Genomic DNA, 19,046 nt, shown 5'->3' on the forward strand with positions numbered 1-19,046 from the left:
TGGGGCAGGACCACTCCTTAGCCCACCATTCTCTTCAGCCTGGGTTTTAGCGTGAAATTTAACTAACGATTTCACAGCATAAAAGTTGTCCAGCATTGACTGCTCAAGCGAGGCTAGTTTGCGTGTGAGGCCATCGATCTTATCTACAAGTGGCATCACCACAGACTTAATAATGCTCTCGACTTGGGGGAAAATGCTAGCATCTATAGGGGCCAATTGCCCAGGAGTGCCCTCGACAGCAGCGTCTCCAATGTGGGACGCTTGGGGTTTTGAGTGGGGAACCTGATTCGGGGTAATACCCCCTTTTGGTATGATGTTCCTAATAACCTTACTGTGAGGTTTTAGAGAGCCTCCCCTACGGGGACTAATGGGACGCTTTCTCTTCTTTTGAGGGACGGAGCCTAGGATTAGATTCCCTACAGGTACAGTTTCAGGGACTACCACTCTAGGAGTGTTAATATCAGAGTGACCTGCAGTGGATGGGGAGTTCACAGCTATATTTACAAGCACATGGGGGCTCGAATCATCAGGGGTATTGGGAGTACCATCTGGAATCTGCCTCTCTGGTGATGGAGTACTGAAAAGAGAGGAAGTGGAGTGTGTCGGGTCGAGCACAATACTTGGAGCTGTGGTGGTTACCCTTTCAAGGCTAGCCCTAATCCGACTCACTCTCTCGTCAATGGTGGGGGAATCAACTATTACTAAAGGAGTTGGTGGGATATAACCAGGGCTATCAGCTAGGGCAATGGCGCCCAAAGAAGAGCGCTTATTAGACGTGCTAAAGGAGTCCCGGGACAACCTTCGCTCAGCCAAGATTATCTCCTTCTCAACTATGGAGACAGCACGGGTTATGAACTGGTCCATAGTGCCTAAAACAACGTCTCCAGCAGATTTCTTTGTCTTGCAAGAACGGGTTCCTGAAGCCATAGTCCTGGTGGCTGGATGTCGGCTTTAAGGGGCCAAGGGATGTGGCCCATCCCGGCCTCCTCCGGCCCCTGACGGCCACAGACGGTCCCGCCCTTGTCCCGGGCTTCTCCCGGCGTGCTCCCGCTCGCTCCCGCGTAGCGGTGGAGCAAGCGTTTGTATATAGATGGTGTGATTGGTGAAGGGGCGGGGCTTGCAGGGAGAGCGGCCCAGGTGATTGCAGGCGGGCTATCAGGGACTCCTGGGATATGGAGTCCCTGACCACGCTGCTCGCAGCCCTGCAAGGCTTACCGGCACCCTTGGCGTCTGCACGCACTCCCGAAGCTCCTCTGCTCCCAGACACAAAGCGGGACCCGCGGAGCGGGTCCGGCGAGAAGTAGCCTGGGTCCACAAGAAGGAAGCTGTTCCACCAGCAAACAGGCAGCAGGTACGCACAAAGAGAGTCCCAAAGAGGTAGTGGGAGCGGTGGCTTTTAGCTCCGTAGGTGAAGGGGCGGGGCTTGCAGGGAGAGCGGCCCAGGTGATTGCAGGCGGGCTATCAGGGACTCCTGGGATATGGAGTCCCTGACCACGCTGCTCGCAGCCCTGCAAGGCTTACCGGCACCCTTGGCGTCTGCACGCACTCCCGAAGCTCCTCTGCTCCCAGACACGAAGCGGGACCCGCGGAGCGGGTCCGGCGAGGAGTAGCCTGGGTCCACAAGAAGGAAGCTGTTCCACCAGCAAACAGGCAGCAGGTACGCACAAAGAGAGTGCCTAATGACTGCCTATATCTCGGGTAGCATTTCAACACATCATTCTTTTGCCCATGTCACCTCAAATTTTACACACTCGTATGCAAATCAGTCTTGACCCAGCTCTAATAGGAACGGTCTAGGCTGAACTAACTTGTGTCCTTCCACTACTCACTTTTAGGAAAGAAAATTACATCTGCCTCATTCTATGGGCACATCTTTTTTTGTCAGTACTAAACAACACTGGCAAAAACATTGCTTTTTTACCGCTGTCGTTCAGTATTGTCTACGAAGTGTTGGCAAAGGCAGGTGGTCGGGTCCTAAAGACGAGACCCATTGACTTTGTTAATGCTTGTAAATATATATATATTTATTTATCGCGATTTTATATAGCGCAAACTGTATCCGAAGGTGTCAGAGCGCTTTACAAAAGGACCACTTACATTACATAAAGACTTCAGAGTACATGAGCTACATAAAAGATGCAAACAGAAAAACTCTAAATTCACATAGAATCGTAGTTAGTACAAAAGTCTACTACAGATACCAGTAGTTAGAGTTACATATATTCAAGATGCAAAATCACTCAAGATTACATTTTAATAAGCGATTAGGGTTGTACAATTATATATTCCATATTTACAGGGCATGCACTACCAAACAGTGAAGTGTGTGCATATTTTCCTTGCTAGCACTGGGACCTATAGAAACCTTGCTGAGCCGCTGCTGTCGCCATCATGGCAGGTGAACTCCTTCCTCGTCAGGGGTAGCGCGCGATAAAAATACTAATACAACACAATTCATTCTAACACAAAGTGACTCTTTGGAAGCTCATCCCTCTCTATCGAGGGTGAGTGAAGAAAGAGGATAGGGTTTCCTTAGAGTACACGCTATTACCCAGTAGATGGCACTCTTTCCTCACAGATTGTGTCCTGTTGCACTTCTGCAACACTGGGTACTGGCTCTAGGGCTTGTAAATAATCAGTCAAGTTTATTGATTGATGACTGTTTATGAAAAGAAAGACATCGATTTGTATGTGTATAGGGAAAACGAGGTATTACTCTGTGATGAACAAGGGAGTAGGTAGAAGAATAAAATTCCTCCCATTTTAAACCATATGGCTCCAACTGCGCGGTGAGCAAAGCGTGTGATCCTGCCTGTTTTTAAAAAGTTTTTCATTACTTCTTTTCATTTTACTTTTCTATTTAATTACATTTTCTTCTTTTCATTTTACTCTACTTTATTCCAATTTTGTTTCCATCCTTGCAACATTCTTTCCCTTCGCCTGTCTGACCTATCTTTCTTTCTTTGCTTTCTTCTTTCGCTCTCTCACTTCAATTGCCGCTCATATTTTGTTGTGATTTTTATTTCTCTTTCTCCTTGTATCCTTCTTTGGTTCTTTTCCCACTCCTTGGCCCCAACCCTTAAATTACGTCTTCCTATTATTTATTAGTTTCTGCTTCTGTTTTGTGACAGAGGAGTAACAGTTCACAATTAATAGTAGTCATAAAAACTAATGTCATCCCTCCACTGACACCCCTGTTCCAGCTGGGACAGCGGGTGCTTTCCTACGCCCTGGGCGACGAACATAGCTCTTAGGCTCCCGTACAATTGCTTAGTACAATTGAGTTCTTTGTTTTCGTTTCAGGCGCCGCCATCTTATGAAATTTTATTACCGTTTGATTCGCATGCACTCGTTTTAACGTCCTAGTTTGGATGGGATTTATAATGTTATTGTTTTTGGAAACTGTAATATTGTACCTAATTATAATTACGTCGAATATTAAGCCAACTGACCTGAATTATACGAGGAAACCTATATGTTGATAATTTTGCATTTGTTGGCCTATTTGTGAGAATTAAAAAAAAAAAATCACCCAGCATATCAAGGGCTTTTCCTCAACTGCTGGGGACGTTCGACAGTTTTGGAACTGCGGCAGTACTGGGGCAGGGTGGCGTCCCTGGGAAAGAGACGTCCCCTAAATGAAAAACAAGGGCCCTGCGCGCACACATTCAGATTGAGCCGTACATAGCCCCAACCTTTACGAACGTATCCTCTCAACCTGTGCCTAATTTGTAAAAATAAAAAAAATAAAAAAGTGAGAGGGCCCTCGTCAGGGGGCCATTACAGCTTGCACCACCCATTACCACTGCCAATGACATTAGCTATACAACTACTAACCATCACACTGCTACAAGTGCGACAATTCTGACCATCCCAGGTCCCCAAACCTATGAGAATGGCTTGTGCGGCTGGTATTAGTCATTGTTTAATGTATATTGAATTAATAAACTGTTGTTCTGTTAATCTTTTGATAGCACAAACCGCGCCACCATGAGGCAGCTGTTACAAGTGCCTGTGCCAAGTACTGGAAACGACTGGTTCAAATTAAGCACTGCTTTTCAGCACAGATAATGAAGAGTAGAGCCACAGCTAGTCATCCTGTGCCCTGGCACAGACACAAATAGCTCCCTGGCCAGAGCAGGACAGTTCGGCATATTGATGTCGGTTCCCTCTGCGAATCAGCTTTGTTATCACTTCCAAGGCTAGACCCGAACCTAGATGTTAACAAACTCACCTCCCAATGCCTCACAGTCCTTGCAGTCAAAATCAATAACATCGCTCCTCTCCAAAGCAAAAAGATAAGGCCCACTCCCTCAGCACCTTGGTTCAACAAATCCCTCTATGAAGAAAGGAAGCAGCTAAGATTCCTGGAGAAACAATGGAGGCAAGCGCCCTCGACCGATAATTTAGCCACGCTTCGTTCAGCAAGATCCAAGTACCACAAGCACATCTTCCTTGGGAAAGCGTCGCACTTCAGAACCCTCCTTGATTCAGCCAAAAATAGACCCAAAAAACTAGTCGATCTCATCAAGATTCCTAAGTGCTCTCCCCCAACCTCCAAGTTGAAGGATTCTACAAAGAAAGCAGCGGATTTCGCTATATTCTTTGACGAAAAAGTGAAATCCCTTGTGGATCAGGTCGCTCATCCTACCCCTCCAGAGGAGCACACATCCTTAGCCATTTGGCAGAACTTTGGCCCCATCTCTGAAGATGCCCTTCTCAATTGCATCCTTGAAATAAAGCCCTCCAACCATTCTCTGGACCCCATCCCCAGTGCCATTGCCAATGACTTCTATACCCATTCTCTTATTGGACCACTCTGGTCAACCTCTCCCTCTGTCAAGGCTCCCTTCCTGTCTCCTTCAAAACTGGGCAAGTCAACGCTCTGCTTAAAAAACCCACTGCTGATGCGAATGACCTCAACAACTTCCACCCCATCACTAATCTACCCTTTCTTGCGAAGATCACAGAAAGATGTGTAGCGAACCAACTCGCTCGTCATATCAAGGACCATGATCTTCTTAACAATTGTCAGTCCAGCTTCATCCAAAACTGCAGCACTGAAACAGCCCTACTGCAAGTGGTTGATGACGCGCTGAGGATACTCGATTCGGGGGGTCCTGTCTTCTAATTCTCCTTGACCTTTCTGCAGCCTTTGACACTGTCAATCACAACACTCTCCTCAACACTCTGCAACAGAGAATGGGCATGGAGGGCACTGTGCTTAAATGGCTTGCTCCCTTCCTCACTGATAGATCCCAAATGATCAAAATAGCGAACAGTCTTTCATCTCCTTTGGCGGTAAGTCAAGGTGTTCCTCAAGGCTCTATACTTGCACCCATATTGTTCAATCTCTATTTAGAACCACTGGGAAATCTCCTAAGTAAATCCGGGATCCACTATCATCTCTAGGCAGATGACACTCAAATCTACCTCAAGGTTGCCTCCACTCACCATCCTAAGCTCTACTCTTGACTCCATTCAAAACTGGATGTCAACTCATCAACTGATTCTGAATCCCTCCAAAACTGAATTCCTCCTCCTCTCCTCCTCACTCTCTCCTCCCCCGGTTCAATCATGGATGGATCAGATGAATCTACTTAACAATAAACCCATCATTGTCGACAGCGCAAAATCCCTTGGTGTCTTACTCGACAAAAAACTCAATCTAATCTCCCAAATCAGTTCCATTGCAAAGTCTGCTTGATACCAACTGCGCCTTCTTTGGGGAATTCGCCGCTTTTTCCCGGAGCAAGACCTTAAAACCCTGGTGCAATTGCTGCTCCTCTCCAGACTGGACTAGTGCAATTCTCTTCTTACTGGCCTCCCCAAATCCCACCTGTCCCCCCTTAAGTATGTTCTCCATTCAGCGGCTCGTTTCATTTATGGGGCCAAAAGAAGCGACCACATCACACCAATGTTATCCACCCTCCACTGGCTTCCCATCGAGGCTAGAGCTATCTACAAGACTGTCTGTATCACCCACAAAGCCTTGCACTCCTCCTCTCCTCACTACCTGGCAAATAAACTGAAACTCTCTGGAGGCTCTAGACCATCTCGTAATGCGGAAAATGTACTGCTTGAACCTCCCACTTTCAAGAAGGAAAGATCGATGGCCCAATCCTTTTCAGGCAACGCAGTGTGAATCTGGAACTCACTTCTGCCTCGGCTCCGTACCACCACCTCCTCCCAGGCCTTCAAAAAGGACCTCAAAGTTCTCCTACTCCAAAGACACCTCCAAATTTAATTCACACCCTCTCTATTATCTGAAGGAAGACCTCCCATTATTGAAAATTCTATTCTCCATGACTATGGAAGTGCCTTCCCAGTGTGCTCTTGTGGTTGGAGTGTTTGCCATTCATTGCAGTATTATCCTTGTACCTGTGTTTGGTACTCTTTTGTAACATGCACTCGCCACTTTTCTCTTGTAACACACTGGTTGCTACCTCTCACATTTTGTTAGCTTTAGATACTTGCACAAGTGCCACCATTGCCTACGTAACGTTTGTTCTTGTGCTTGAGTGTCTGCCATATATTGCAGTATTATACCTCTAATTGTACTTTTTCTCTTGTAAACATGTCACTTTTTCCTCCTGTATTGCACAGTTTGATACCTCATGTATTTTGTTTGCTCACAATTGTCCCTTTTGCATCATGTAACTTAACGTTTGCTTTTGTAACTTGCTCACTTGTCATTTTCTCCTCATGTATCATTACTGTTCCTATTGTGAAGCGCTTTGACGCCTTCCGGTAAAGTCCGTGCTATATAAAAACGCATAAATAAATAAATAAATAAAAATCACATGCATTCATGCTGCCATCGGCTGTTGGCCAGTTTTATCGACTGGAACCTACTTACATAAACACACATCTTCAAAACATTTTAAATGTTGACTGCTCTACCTTCAACAAGGACGATGCTCTCACCAATAGTCAAAACAAATCTGACAAAATAGATATAAAAAAAAGTAATCTTGGCAGCTCGGAGGGAGATGGGGTTCACTTACTCTGCCTTCTTCGAACTCCTCAATTATACTCGATGCCCACCTTTCTTTTCTCTCCTGACATCTTTTACTCCCTGGAGCACATGTCTCACGGAGTCATACTCCATCTGTCACTTTCCTCACCTCCTCTCTTTTCTTTCTCTTTTCTCACTCTATTCCCCGTGCCTTCACCCCATCTCGCCATCATCCGCTATTTCCCTCCCTCTCTTCCGTATGTGCCCTTTCTCTCTACCCAGCTCCCCTTCAATGCCGCTCCTCCTTCTGGCTCTGCCGGTCTCCTTGCCCTCTAGAGATGTTTTGACATAGTTGCCCCGCCCATCTCTCTCTCTCTCTCTCTCTCTCTCTCTCTCTCTCTCTCTCTCTCTCTCTCGCTCTCTCTCGCTCTCTCTCTCTCTCTCTCTCTCGCTCTCTCGCTCTCTCTCTCTCTCTCTCACTCCACCTCACGCCATTGTACCTTCCTGATCTCACACCCCTTCCCTTTCTTTCCAATTTCCTTCCCTTCCCTTCCTCCACTACAATTCTGTGCTGCTTGCTGACCCTGGTTCCTACCTTAATTGTACATTTGAGCGCCTCACCTCCACGACATTAGATGTGACTGAGGAGTGGGACAACTTTTGGAAAATCCCACAGCCAGAACTCCCAACTGTTAGATGGACAAAGAGAGGAGGACATGTGTTAGCCCTTGCGCTACAGCATGGCCTGAGGGCCACAAATGGCATCTCCGTGTCTCAGAATTTTTTTTTTTCTTTTCTTCTAGAAGACTCTGGTTCTGGACCAGGACAGCATGGTTCTCAGTGACCAGGAAGTGATGCTGGAGAACAGGATCAGCTTTGAGTGAGTCATTGTGCCTCTTCCAACACAGAGACAGATGAGAGGGGCTGCGCTGAGAAGGATGGTGGCAAACTTGAAGGCTGGTCATGCAGTGAGCCATGCACATGGTTGAATTTCAGTTACCGTGGTAGGGCAACACCACGTTGGTTCAGTGATGGGTCGGTCCCGTGCACGTTTGGGTCTGCTCTGGGTTTGGAAGCCTGCCTCCAGAAATGGTTCGGTCTGCACTAATGAGACCTAAATCAGCTGGCTCTCTTCCAGGTTGTTCGGAAGGGCTGGGTTAGGTCTAGACCTCTCAGCGCTTTTCTCATTTGAGGGCTGAACACACAGGATCTACTGCACTGAGCAATGTTGGCTATGAATTTGTCTTTCTGGATTTTTCATTAGGCTTGAAATTCCCATCATCAAGAAAACAGTTCGAATCTCTGCTAAATCTGCCAAGACGGTTAGTGAAGCCCTGCAGCCAATAGCCGAGAAGTACGGAGTGAGCCTTCAGCAGGTGGTGCTGCGCCTGGTAAGACCCTCCTCTGGGGCACCTAGCAGGTGCTAGCATGAATAGTAAGACACTTTCCTGCCCTCACCAGCAGGTGCTGCTGCACCCGTTATGATGCTTTTTATGTGCCTGTGGTACGGTAGAACTGTGACTGACTAGATCGCGCCTCTAGTAGGTGCTCCTCAGGCCTAGTAATGCTACCCCATGCGCCTCCAGCATACCGCTCTGCACCTTCCTCAACCCGGTCCCGGCGACTCCAGCAGTTGTTGCTGTGATTGGTTAGAGGCACTTCTCACACCACCAGAAGGTTGCCTGAGGTGCCCCCTTGGCTGCTGTGACCGTTCCTGGGACAATATCTACATCATCATAGACTCAGACCTTCCCCCCTTTTCCCCAACTGTTCCCTTCAAGTGTCTGCCTTCTTTCTCCATAACCAGCCCCTTCAGCATGTATCCTCTGCTCTTAATTCCTTACTTCCTGTGGTTCCTCTGTCAGACCTACAGACCTAGGAGTATCTGGTGGGTGTCAGGCTGTGTTTCATCCCTACAGCACCTTCTCCCTTCCCCTTCCTCTTCTTATCACGTCATGCCATGTTTTAATATTAGTATTTATGTTGGTGCTCTTATGCCATATTTCTGGCCCCTTAGCACTTTGACGGTCTGGACTCCCTTTTCATATGATACTGGTACTGTTATGGCTTGTTGTGTTTAGTTAGCGGAGATTGGTTTGTCCAATGCATTGTTTAACAATAATATCTGAGGCGTCCCAATGTTCTCATTCCACTCCCGTCTCCTGCGCCACCTTCTCTCCGAGGTCAACCATTGAAGCTTTTATTTTTTCCTAGAGCGGGGAATCGGAGGTGCTTGATCTGAACAGGCCAGTGACCGCTGTAGCTGGACAAAGGCTGGTGTTAGCAATGGTCTCAGGTGAGCCTAAATGCTTTAATAATGATTGTATCAGTCCGCTTTGACTGTGAGTGCACCAGGAGCCCTGCTGCCATTTTTCTATAAGGGCACAGTGGTTCTTACCTGAAGCCCCCTGCAGTACTGTGACCTCTACCCCACTCCATGAGACTCCTTCTGACACTTGTAGGTGATGTTGCCAGATCTGCAGTATGTCACCAGGAAGCAATGTTTGCAGTCCTCAGCTTTCCGTTGAGAACCTAATCCTTTCTGAGCCTTGCTGTTCACTTCAGGTGAACCAATTGCTCTAAAACACCTCAAGCCTGATTATTAGTGCAAAGGCCAACACATGGAAAAATAAATTCGGCTAACATGAACTTATTTGACAATCCTACCTAAAGAAGGAATGTGACCTCCTAATAGTCTTGCAGGGCAACCAGCTACCCTGTGATTGGCTCTTAAACCAATTCAGGTCCTCTGCTTCCCCATAAAACCCCAGAGCAGATGGCAGTCTTGTGGGACCCCGAGACATGTGTCTATCGACAAACCCCTTACTAACCTTGATCAACTGCACACCACACGTTTTAATGCCACTAAAACTATTTTATGAACCCACACAAAGTTGTTAAAGTGAAAGCAGAAAGTGCAGTTAAAGGACTGAAACACCTACATCATAAAATCAAAACACTACAACATGCTGCGGTTACCTTGTATTTGCCCTCATCAAGATGAATGGGGGGGGGGGGGTTTGAGAATCAATTGCCATGTCTCATTGCTCCACCATTTACAAGATAGCTGCCTCCTCTCTGACTGGTTATGGAATGGAACACTGACAGAGATTTCAAGTCACCTCCTTCGGGGTATAATTTGTTCAGTTCTGCATTTTTTGTTGGGCACTCTAGTACAGATACCACACCTGTCAGAAGAGCAATTGGGGGTTTCTCCCACCAATTTTTGGGAGATTTCCTGCCATTCCTGGGCAATCAGTAATTTTGAAGAACATTGGGCCGCAACATTTGTCACAAGTGAAGTGGATGAAAGCATCATCACAGCAGCCCTCCTCCAGAGGCTATTTGGCTTCCTCTTTCGAGCACATCTTCCACCTTATAACAGAGAGCAACACCCTCTGCTACAAACACAAAGTCCAACAATCTGAAGAATATGAAGGTAGTCTGCACTGAATAAAACGGCCTGTGTTTCTCTACTGATTGCACATCTAAATTAAATGTATTTTGTCCATGTTATGCTTTTATACTAGCTGAAATTATGGTCGAAGGTCTAGGCCTCCTTTCATCACAGCGTCTCCGCTTCACACTGATGTGATTCCTTACTAATAATGAAAGTGGAAGCTGTGTGGAGAATATTCTAGAAAAGGACTAATTCTCCTCTGGTAAAACTAAAAAGAGCTATGATCTCGGGGATTAATAAAAAGTTTGTCTTGCATGGAGGGATAAAGATAGAAGGGTAACTCCTGAATGGCCGATTTGTTCTAATGCTGTCAGTTCAGAAACTGGCCAAGCTCTTCGTCTCTCATCCTGGCATGTCAGGACCCAATCCGACTAGGGTCTAAACCTTGGAACTGACTGGGAGTCACCCACCTTTGAGAGCCTTCGGGGGCTTGAAAGGAGCTTGGGGCTGAAATATGGACCTTTAAAGATTGCTTTGTTTCATCCCCGGTTGCCAAGCTTGATTTCACTTCCTCGTCTTTCCTTGTTCAAGAGGTGTATTTGTACAGGAGTAAGCAGTATTCCTGATTCTAAAAAAGATGCAGCCCCTAAAGTCATGATAAGAAAACCGCTTTGATAACTCACACATAAGATTAGCATATTCCCACTAGGGATTATAACCAATACAACACAGCAAAGTACTCACTCTCCTATGGTGTAGCATGCTAACCATCTAAAACTGATGTGGCGCCCTATATAGTGGTTTTGCATCATTCTATAAATCCTACAGTACAATATACCCAATAATATTTGCACATTATTCAGGTACAAAAGAGAACAGGTCAAAAAGTATAGTATGTTTTCCCACACACGGAGAAGTACAGCAATCTCTGCAGTAGTGCTAGCATCTTTTATACACATGCGGTGCTCGACACAGTGAAAGCTTTCCTACTAAACTTAGAACAGTTACATTATAGCGGTGGCAACTAATGCTTTAGTCGTGCTCTGGATACAACAAGCCAACATATCCATGTGTGCTTTCCCGTTTGCATGCTGCCATGCACTGGGGGGATGCCACCTGAATTTTTCAAAGCTGACTCAGCCTGTGCATATGCAGTTGCCCCAACACGGTGTACTCCAGCAGTACTATTGGACTCTCAACAGTAGTGCTGGTGTGCTGGCGTGGACAACAGCTAGTCTGCAGGGGCTACAGTGTTGGGAACCACAGGCACAGAAGGAGGTTTGCAGACAACTAACTTGAGCCTCACACGCTCACCCACTAGCGGTTGTGCAAGACCCCACAACCTCAGAGTCAAGGTCAAAACTCTCTTTATTCGAATGTCAAAGACAATCATAAAAGATAAACATAAAATAATTCATAAATACATATAACAATCTTTAGCAGCAATGTGAAAATACATTAACGAGTTCAGGACTTTTCCGGTAAAACACATCTGCCTTAAGAAAACTGCTCACTGTAAAACAGTCATCAGTACTTGGCAATGACTGTAGAAACCTGAGGGCGACTCTACATTGTTTACAATGGTGAGATTTAAAAAGAGGTAATAAATAACGTATCCAAAAGGTTTATACAATGTACAAAGTATCATAAAATGCAATAAAGATTGGATGGAGACTCTGTCGCAGGCACATTTCTTATCAGTTAAACTGCCATAATGACCCTGCGGAAAACACAACATATGACACCACTACCTATTCTCAGGGCAACCAGGGAGCTGTTCATTTCCCACGAGTGACCACAGAGACGTCACAACTTGATTGTGATCCCTGACCCTAACACATCACCTCACGACTCCAAGAGCTCATTGTCATGCTGCCCATTGCTGCTTCAGCAATTCCGCCTTTTGAAATGCTCCCCTCCACTGCTGCTTATTGGCAGTCTTGGGTCGCAAGATTTGAAACTTAACTTGCTTCAATGAAAGAAACTGATGCTACAATGAAACGCACCCTCCTCTACTTCACCCGAGATGAAGTCCACAAGATGTTTCTCAGCCTGCCTGACCGGCAGAAATAATGACTGTGATGCAACTCTTTAAACAATTAACAGTCCGTTCTGTTCCCAAATGGATACACATTATGAATGCTTCATATTGTGCCATGCCAAACAAGGCCCAAAAAAGCCATTGACATTTCTACACCCACCTCTGTGTGATTGTCAGCATGTGTGGGTTCAAGGACTCAGAAGAAGAGATCAGGGTAAACATCATTTAGAGGCGCTACTCGGATCAACTCTAAAGAAACATCTTAAGGTAAAACAAAATGGCACTGACATAGTGTTAGCACTTGCTAGATCGTATGAACTATCTGAAGTACGAACGGTTTACATCAAAGCATTGCTGCCCACCAAGTCCATCAAAGCCAAACCCCCTAACACACCTACCGAACCTAGTGGGGCATTGAAAAAGATCTCTGCAAGAAAAGTCAGTAAAACCTCCAGTGACTGTGGCAACTCTACCACCAAGACAGTCCTTGCCCTGCCAAAGGAAATTCCTGTGCAACCTGTGCCAAATCTAAATATTTTGCCAAGGCCTGCCACACCAGCAAAAACCCCAAGCACCAGCTAAATCAAATGCAGAAAAAAGCTGTGGATGACATTGTGGCCAAAGCAAATTAATCCAAGTGGTTCTCCAAAATTGATCTTGGGTCCATCTGCCACCGCTGAATATCCACAGAGTATCACACTATATCACAACCTTCTCCATGAATGTGGGACTTAGACATTACTGACGCCTCAACTTTGGGATATTCAGTGCAACTAAAGTCTTCCAATACTGCATTTGGGAGGTTTTAGCTGGACTGCCGGTGGTGCTCATCGTGAGCGATTACATTCTCCTGCAGGCCACACGTATAGAAGAACACAACCGTCGCCTGAGGGCCCTTTTGACCAGAATCGAAGACAGTGGTTTGACCTTGCACTGAGACAAGTGTGAGTTCCAGAAACAGAGCACCGAATTCTTTGGCTACTGCTTGGCAGCTGAGGGAATAGCCTCTGACCCGAAGAAAGTGCAAGATGTCAAAGCAGCAACTGCCCCTCAAGATCGTCACGGAGATACAGAACTTCCTAGCCATGGTGAGGTACTGTGGACAGATAATTCCCAACCTTACCACCCTCGCCAAGCCATTACAAGACTTCCAGAATGCAGAAACACCTTGGGCCTGGATACCTGAATAAGAAGAGGCCTTCCCTAACACAAAGGAAGCTTTGTCTGCGAGTACCACAATGAGGTGCAATGAACCCAAACATCTCCACTGAGCTTCTCGTTGATGCCAGTCCTACTATGCTTGGTGTTCTATTGATACAGTGAGCCGAGGGCATGGTAGCTTATAACAGCCAGGTTCTAACCAATGGAAATTATGCCACCCAGCATGGACCTCAGAACCCTAGTGTCAAGGGGAGAAGGAAACAAATAGATCATTGGGTCAGCCGTCAAAGAAAGTCCAAGAACAGAGACATAAAGGTTGGTGACCATGAGTTTCTGAGAGACGTAAAATGGGTATCAGGTTCAAGCCTCCTAGAGCACAAAACTTAGCATTATTCTAGGTTGCCACCACAGGGCTCTGTATTTAGGGCTTGAAGTAGTGGGATGTCTTTCCGTACCCTTCACCACCACACTGATTTGAGGAGCAGAGCTGAGATCTGCACCGAAGTCCTTTACGTACTGAGATCTTGTTTGCGGCACTCCCGACTATGAAGGCCATTTGATTAGATTATATCCAGGTGTAGTGACAATCATCACCGTTCTCGGCTGTTAGTTGCAGTGTCACCTTAATAACTCATGTAGCATTTGATAGAGATGGTTAAGGCATCCGGTTATGTTTGTCTGACTACCAGGGTGCTTCTCCAGGTGTGTGTTATTCTAGGTATCATTTACATGCATAGACGATGTACACTGACGGGAATGGAAAGATGCACTGTGGTACTTTAAAAATTGCAGTACAAGAGGATGAAAACGGAGATCTAATCTAATCTGTTGGCTAATGTCAGTAAGGCAAGAATGGAACCTATTTAAAGTAGTTTCTCTGCCTCGCTCCGATATTTCACCATTTCAAGGAGAATGGTTTGATCTAAGGTGATGTAGGCCCCTGAGAGACCCACAAGTATAAGAGTCACCTGCTTGCCTTTATGACACTTGGAGAGGAGTTCCTCACTAATATCTGCTAACATGGCTTCAGTTCCACTTCTGAGTCAATTGTGACTGTTAACATTAAGACTGGGTTTTTCTTTCAAGTATTTTTGAAAGTGCCCTCATCCCAAAATGCACAATATTTCTTTTATAGTTCTTTCTGAGATTAGCTGGTATTTTATCAAGATTTGAGTGTCTGTAATGTGTTTCTTCAAAACGTATATGACGATTGCATGTTTGAGTAGGGTGGGAACAACACCAGGTAAGCATTCACTGTCAATCTTCTCCAGGGGCACTTAGGAAATAATGTGAATAATGTAATAAGGTGATTGCTTCTCCCCCACCCGAGTTACCTCAGGTGTGCTCTCCAGGTCCTCCAAGGGCACCAAGAAGAGAATGACTAGGCATGGCAAGTCATAAAATGTCAGAGTACAGGCAGTACTCCACTACTGAGGGCACATCTTTGCATGCAGAGGAATACAAATCATAGTCTTCGAGCACATCTGAGCTTCCTCTATGCCCACAGAACACTTATTATGTTAGGAAACCATGCTGATGATCAAAGGACAAGCTGTCCAGGTACCGCCGCATGCAGTCAGTTTACCGCCTAACCTGGTATCCTAGCCCCCGCCTGCTAAGCTCACTCTCTGCCCTGCCGATGCAAGCAGCTGACATACCACCCCACTTCTTGGATGCCTTCAGAGGAGTAGCAATCTCTCACATATCTCTCGAGCATTTTGGCATTAACTGACAGTTAGGGTGGAAACCACAAAAAAACAAAAAGAAAAACTGCCTTTAGAGAACTCAAACCAAAGTATAGCAAAGTAAACAAAAAAACGATGGGGACGAATATCGAATCACCTGCAAGTGCACGGTGAACCCACCCCCACATCTTCATATGCATCATGATGTGGGTCTGGCCAATTCAAGGTTCACAGTAGGACGAGACCAACCTTTGTAAGAGCCCCAATTAATACTTGCAACTTGAGCCCATTGTCACCAGATTGGGACACCAGCCCTTTAGAGGCGCACACCCACTTTGGCACAAGTGGAAACCAAAAAGTGCTGGTGCCCCGGTCCATGGTGATGCTCTGTCATTAATTTTGTTTCTTTTTATTTTCTTACAGAAGCGGATGTAAGGGCTCTCGGGGAGGCAGTTGACGCCCAAGCACAGCCGAAGGTGAGATAAAAAACAACCTTCTTTTTTCATTGGTCCATCATTCTGATTTGCTGGATAGGTGTTTACTCAGGTGATCCTGATGTTTTCGATAGCCTCCCTAGTCTATGCTTGTGATCAGTATAGATGATGCCCTTGTCTGTGCCGAAGTTCGTGATAGCATCATTATCGATCTGTGCTGAAGTTCCACATAAAATCTTCCTTGGTCTCTCCTTATATGCTTAGTAAAAGCTTTACCAGTCTGTGTAGATGCGGTGGATAAGAAGCTCCCTTAGCCTGTGTTTATACACGGAATAATGGTCTGCTCTTGCTTGGATGGCCTATTTTCAAGGCAATGCAATCCCTTGATTGTTATATTGTGCCATGTGTTGTACCCATTAAGTTTTGGTGATGGGCCTTTTGTTAGACTGCAGATGCATTATGAGGTGTAAAGTACGCCTTTTTCATTTGTGTTTTATGCTTTTTGTTTTAGGAAGTGCATTCTATTTGGATGCTTTAGCCTGCCATAAAGATGCAGTGCTGCTCACTATTTCCTCTTGCATGTACATTTGTTTGACTTTCATATTATAATAGCATATTGTTGATTTTCTAGACAGCTTTTTGGTTCATAATGTACTTTCTTAATGATGTGTCAAAAATACAGTCCCTTTTTCAAAAGTATCTACTATGCAGTATTTTCTGTGTAAGCTTTTAAGTTCCACTTACATTGCACACTTCTTATCGTAACACATCTTCGAGTGTTCAGTTTAACTCTGTCTTGTAATCTGTTCTGTAGAGGTCCGTACTCCCACCTTCCAAACTATTGTAGCCCAAAATATTGCTTCCTTATGAGATTTTCTTTTTAGGACAGCTAGGGGTATCTTACAAAAAGTCACCCAACTATTACTAAACACATACTCATGCAAAAAGCCAATGCTTGTTATTTACCCGAGAATAGGGCGAGGTATACCTGTCCACAGCTCAAGGACAGATAGAAGTCCTACAGCCTGCGATATTAATGCCTTAGAATTGTCATTATAATTGCACATTTATAACCAGGTACAAGAACTGTGTAACCCTTTCACTGACTAGCCTGCCCTTCTCAATGACCCCTAAAACAAACCAGATCTTCGTTCTAAAATTTCTAGACTTTGTCTATCAGCCAATATATCAGCGTGGAGCAGTACTGAAACCCTTTACAGCAAAGGAAACTAGCATTTGAGGTCATATTTGTTGAGGTTCCTGCACTTTTTATCACAGTGTTTTTGGTCGGTAATGTGAGTTAGGATTGCTGTTGCAATATATATATATATATATATATATATATATATATATATATATATATATATATATATATATATATATATATATATATATATTTATATATATATATTTATATCTGTCGATAGATAAACCCAAGTCTAATACAAACACACCTAGCATGCAATACACAAAGTAATGGGGCAAAAGGCCATTATATAATCTATTTGGCACATTTCATTTCCATATTAGCATATTTATGCTGTTTGATTGACTTGTAGTCATTTTATTTACTAATTTCTAGTAGCAATAGGTGATTTGTTACGGTTGTTTAGAACTCCTGCAGTGAAAGGCTAGCTTAAATTGGCAACTGCTACCATATTATGCCTGACTGATTAATCTAGTGTATGCCTTGATGCATGTGTTTGAACTGCGTCAAGTAGGTTTAATTCAGATACCTAACAGGTCTCTTGTCACATTTGTCCAGACACAAGTTGATGTTGCCGGTTATAAGCAGATTTTTACATTTATGGAGTGCAAATACAAGTCTGGCCTTTGGAGATTTTCCAGAATTTTGGATTCCTAGCTTGGCGGACTACAGTTACAGTACCACTGTTTGAGCTATGCGTAGATCTTGTGATCAGACAGTCGAAGGGAAAGGAGCATTTAACTGGCTTTTCCTCCTAGGCCAGATGCGCAATGCTGGGCCCGACTGGCTACCGGGCGTTTTGGCATGCTGCCAAGCTGGGGGCTGATGTCACTGCGGTGGGGGCTAATTTCGTTGATGGAGACCTGCGTGTGCTTCGAAATAAACAAAGCAAAACGAATTTGGTTCTGCACACTCAGGTCCCCATCAACAAAATCAGCCCTCCGCTCGGCAGCATGCCAAAACACCCGGTAGCCAGTCCGGCGCTGGTGCCATGTGGCTCAAAGCCTTTCCACTAACATTCGGTCTTCTTTATTTTTGTAGAATCTTATAAATTGAGATTGTGCAGAAAGAAAAAGCATTTCCCTGATTGGCATAGGGCCACTTTTAGTTTCTCTGTGATATCACTGTCGTGGGCAGGGAGTGCTGATAGTACCAATGTCAGTGACAGCTCTATTTCCTGTAATGCCCCTTTGCCAGAGTGATGTTACTCACAACCTTCTCAGACTGCTCACTGATGTCTTGCGCCGTTTCCAAGACACAGGTTGACAAAGACATCATCAGCAGAGGTGGGGCACTTGCTTCACAAATGATTAGTTCCTGGCAATTTTGAGAAAGAAGCACTTTTCTGATTTGTTAGGTTGTGGGGGCAGACGTGCCAGACACATCAGTAGTCACTTGCAGTGGACCAGCCTCTCCTATGGTGGATACTTTGCAGGCCATCATTTTTGAGACACATAGCTCCCCTTCCACATAGTAAAGACTATGTTTCTTCCTGTGGCGAAGCTTGTGCACCTTTGTGTGTTGGAGCCAGTGAACCATTCCCCTGCACATCTTCCTATAGTGAAACCTTTGCACCTTCCTATGGTGACCCAGTGAATCCCATTCTTGCTGTGGATTGCACATCTTCAATAGTGGGGACTCAGGACCCTTCCCATGGTGATTCGTTTGTACTGTTGCCCTGATTAGGTATTTTAAACCCCTCTAGTTGAGTTATGCGTCTGCCTCACCTAGTCTAGTTTCTTACCTTCTGCAAAGATGACCTATCCTATATTTAAAGCTGAACAATATCTATCTTGTCTCTGGAAACAGGGCACCTCTTCTCCTATGACTGTTGGCTCGAAGCATCAATGTTCATCGGCACCAGTGAAAGAGAGGACGGGGAATGCCTCACCTTTTGTATCACCTGTTACCCGGCATCGAGATTCTCCTGCTGCAAAGAATCCTTTAAATCGGCGCACATATGATATTGAAGGTCAGTATTATCTTTGCACCTTATTCAGGGGACTCACAATATGAGGTATCTGTGCCCCATCCAAACCACAATTTTAGCTGTGTAATACCGAGACCATCATCACTTGAGTTATTTTCAGCAGAGCCCTGTCCACATCTTTGTTTGAAGCTGCCCCATATATATCCCAGATCCTTGAAGTTCTGGCTTAG

The 19,046-nt window shown here is 45.1% G+C and overlaps 1 protein-coding gene across 3 annotated transcripts in view; it reads left to right on the forward strand.

The window, feature by feature from the left end:
• RGS14 (regulator of G protein signaling 14) overlaps window positions 1-19,046 on the forward strand; it is a 409,263-nt gene that overhangs the window by 356,309 nt on the left and 33,908 nt on the right. For all 3 annotated transcript variants that reach the window (XM_078652746.1, XM_078652748.1, XM_078652749.1), the window contains 5 exons: window positions 7,762-7,838; window positions 8,223-8,349; window positions 9,173-9,254; window positions 15,669-15,721; window positions 18,696-18,858. In XM_078652746.1, coding sequence (XP_078508872.1) covers window positions 7,762-7,838; window positions 8,223-8,349; window positions 9,173-9,254; window positions 15,669-15,721; window positions 18,696-18,858 — 502 coding nt within the window. The remainder of the gene's footprint in view (window positions 1-7,761; window positions 7,839-8,222; window positions 8,350-9,172; window positions 9,255-15,668; window positions 15,722-18,695; window positions 18,859-19,046) is intronic.

Source organism: Lissotriton helveticus, chromosome 7 (assembly GCF_964261635.1).
Source record: "Lissotriton helveticus chromosome 7, aLisHel1.1, whole genome shotgun sequence".
In the NCBI taxonomy this organism is placed as follows: Eukaryota; Metazoa; Chordata; class Amphibia; order Caudata; family Salamandridae; genus Lissotriton; species Lissotriton helveticus.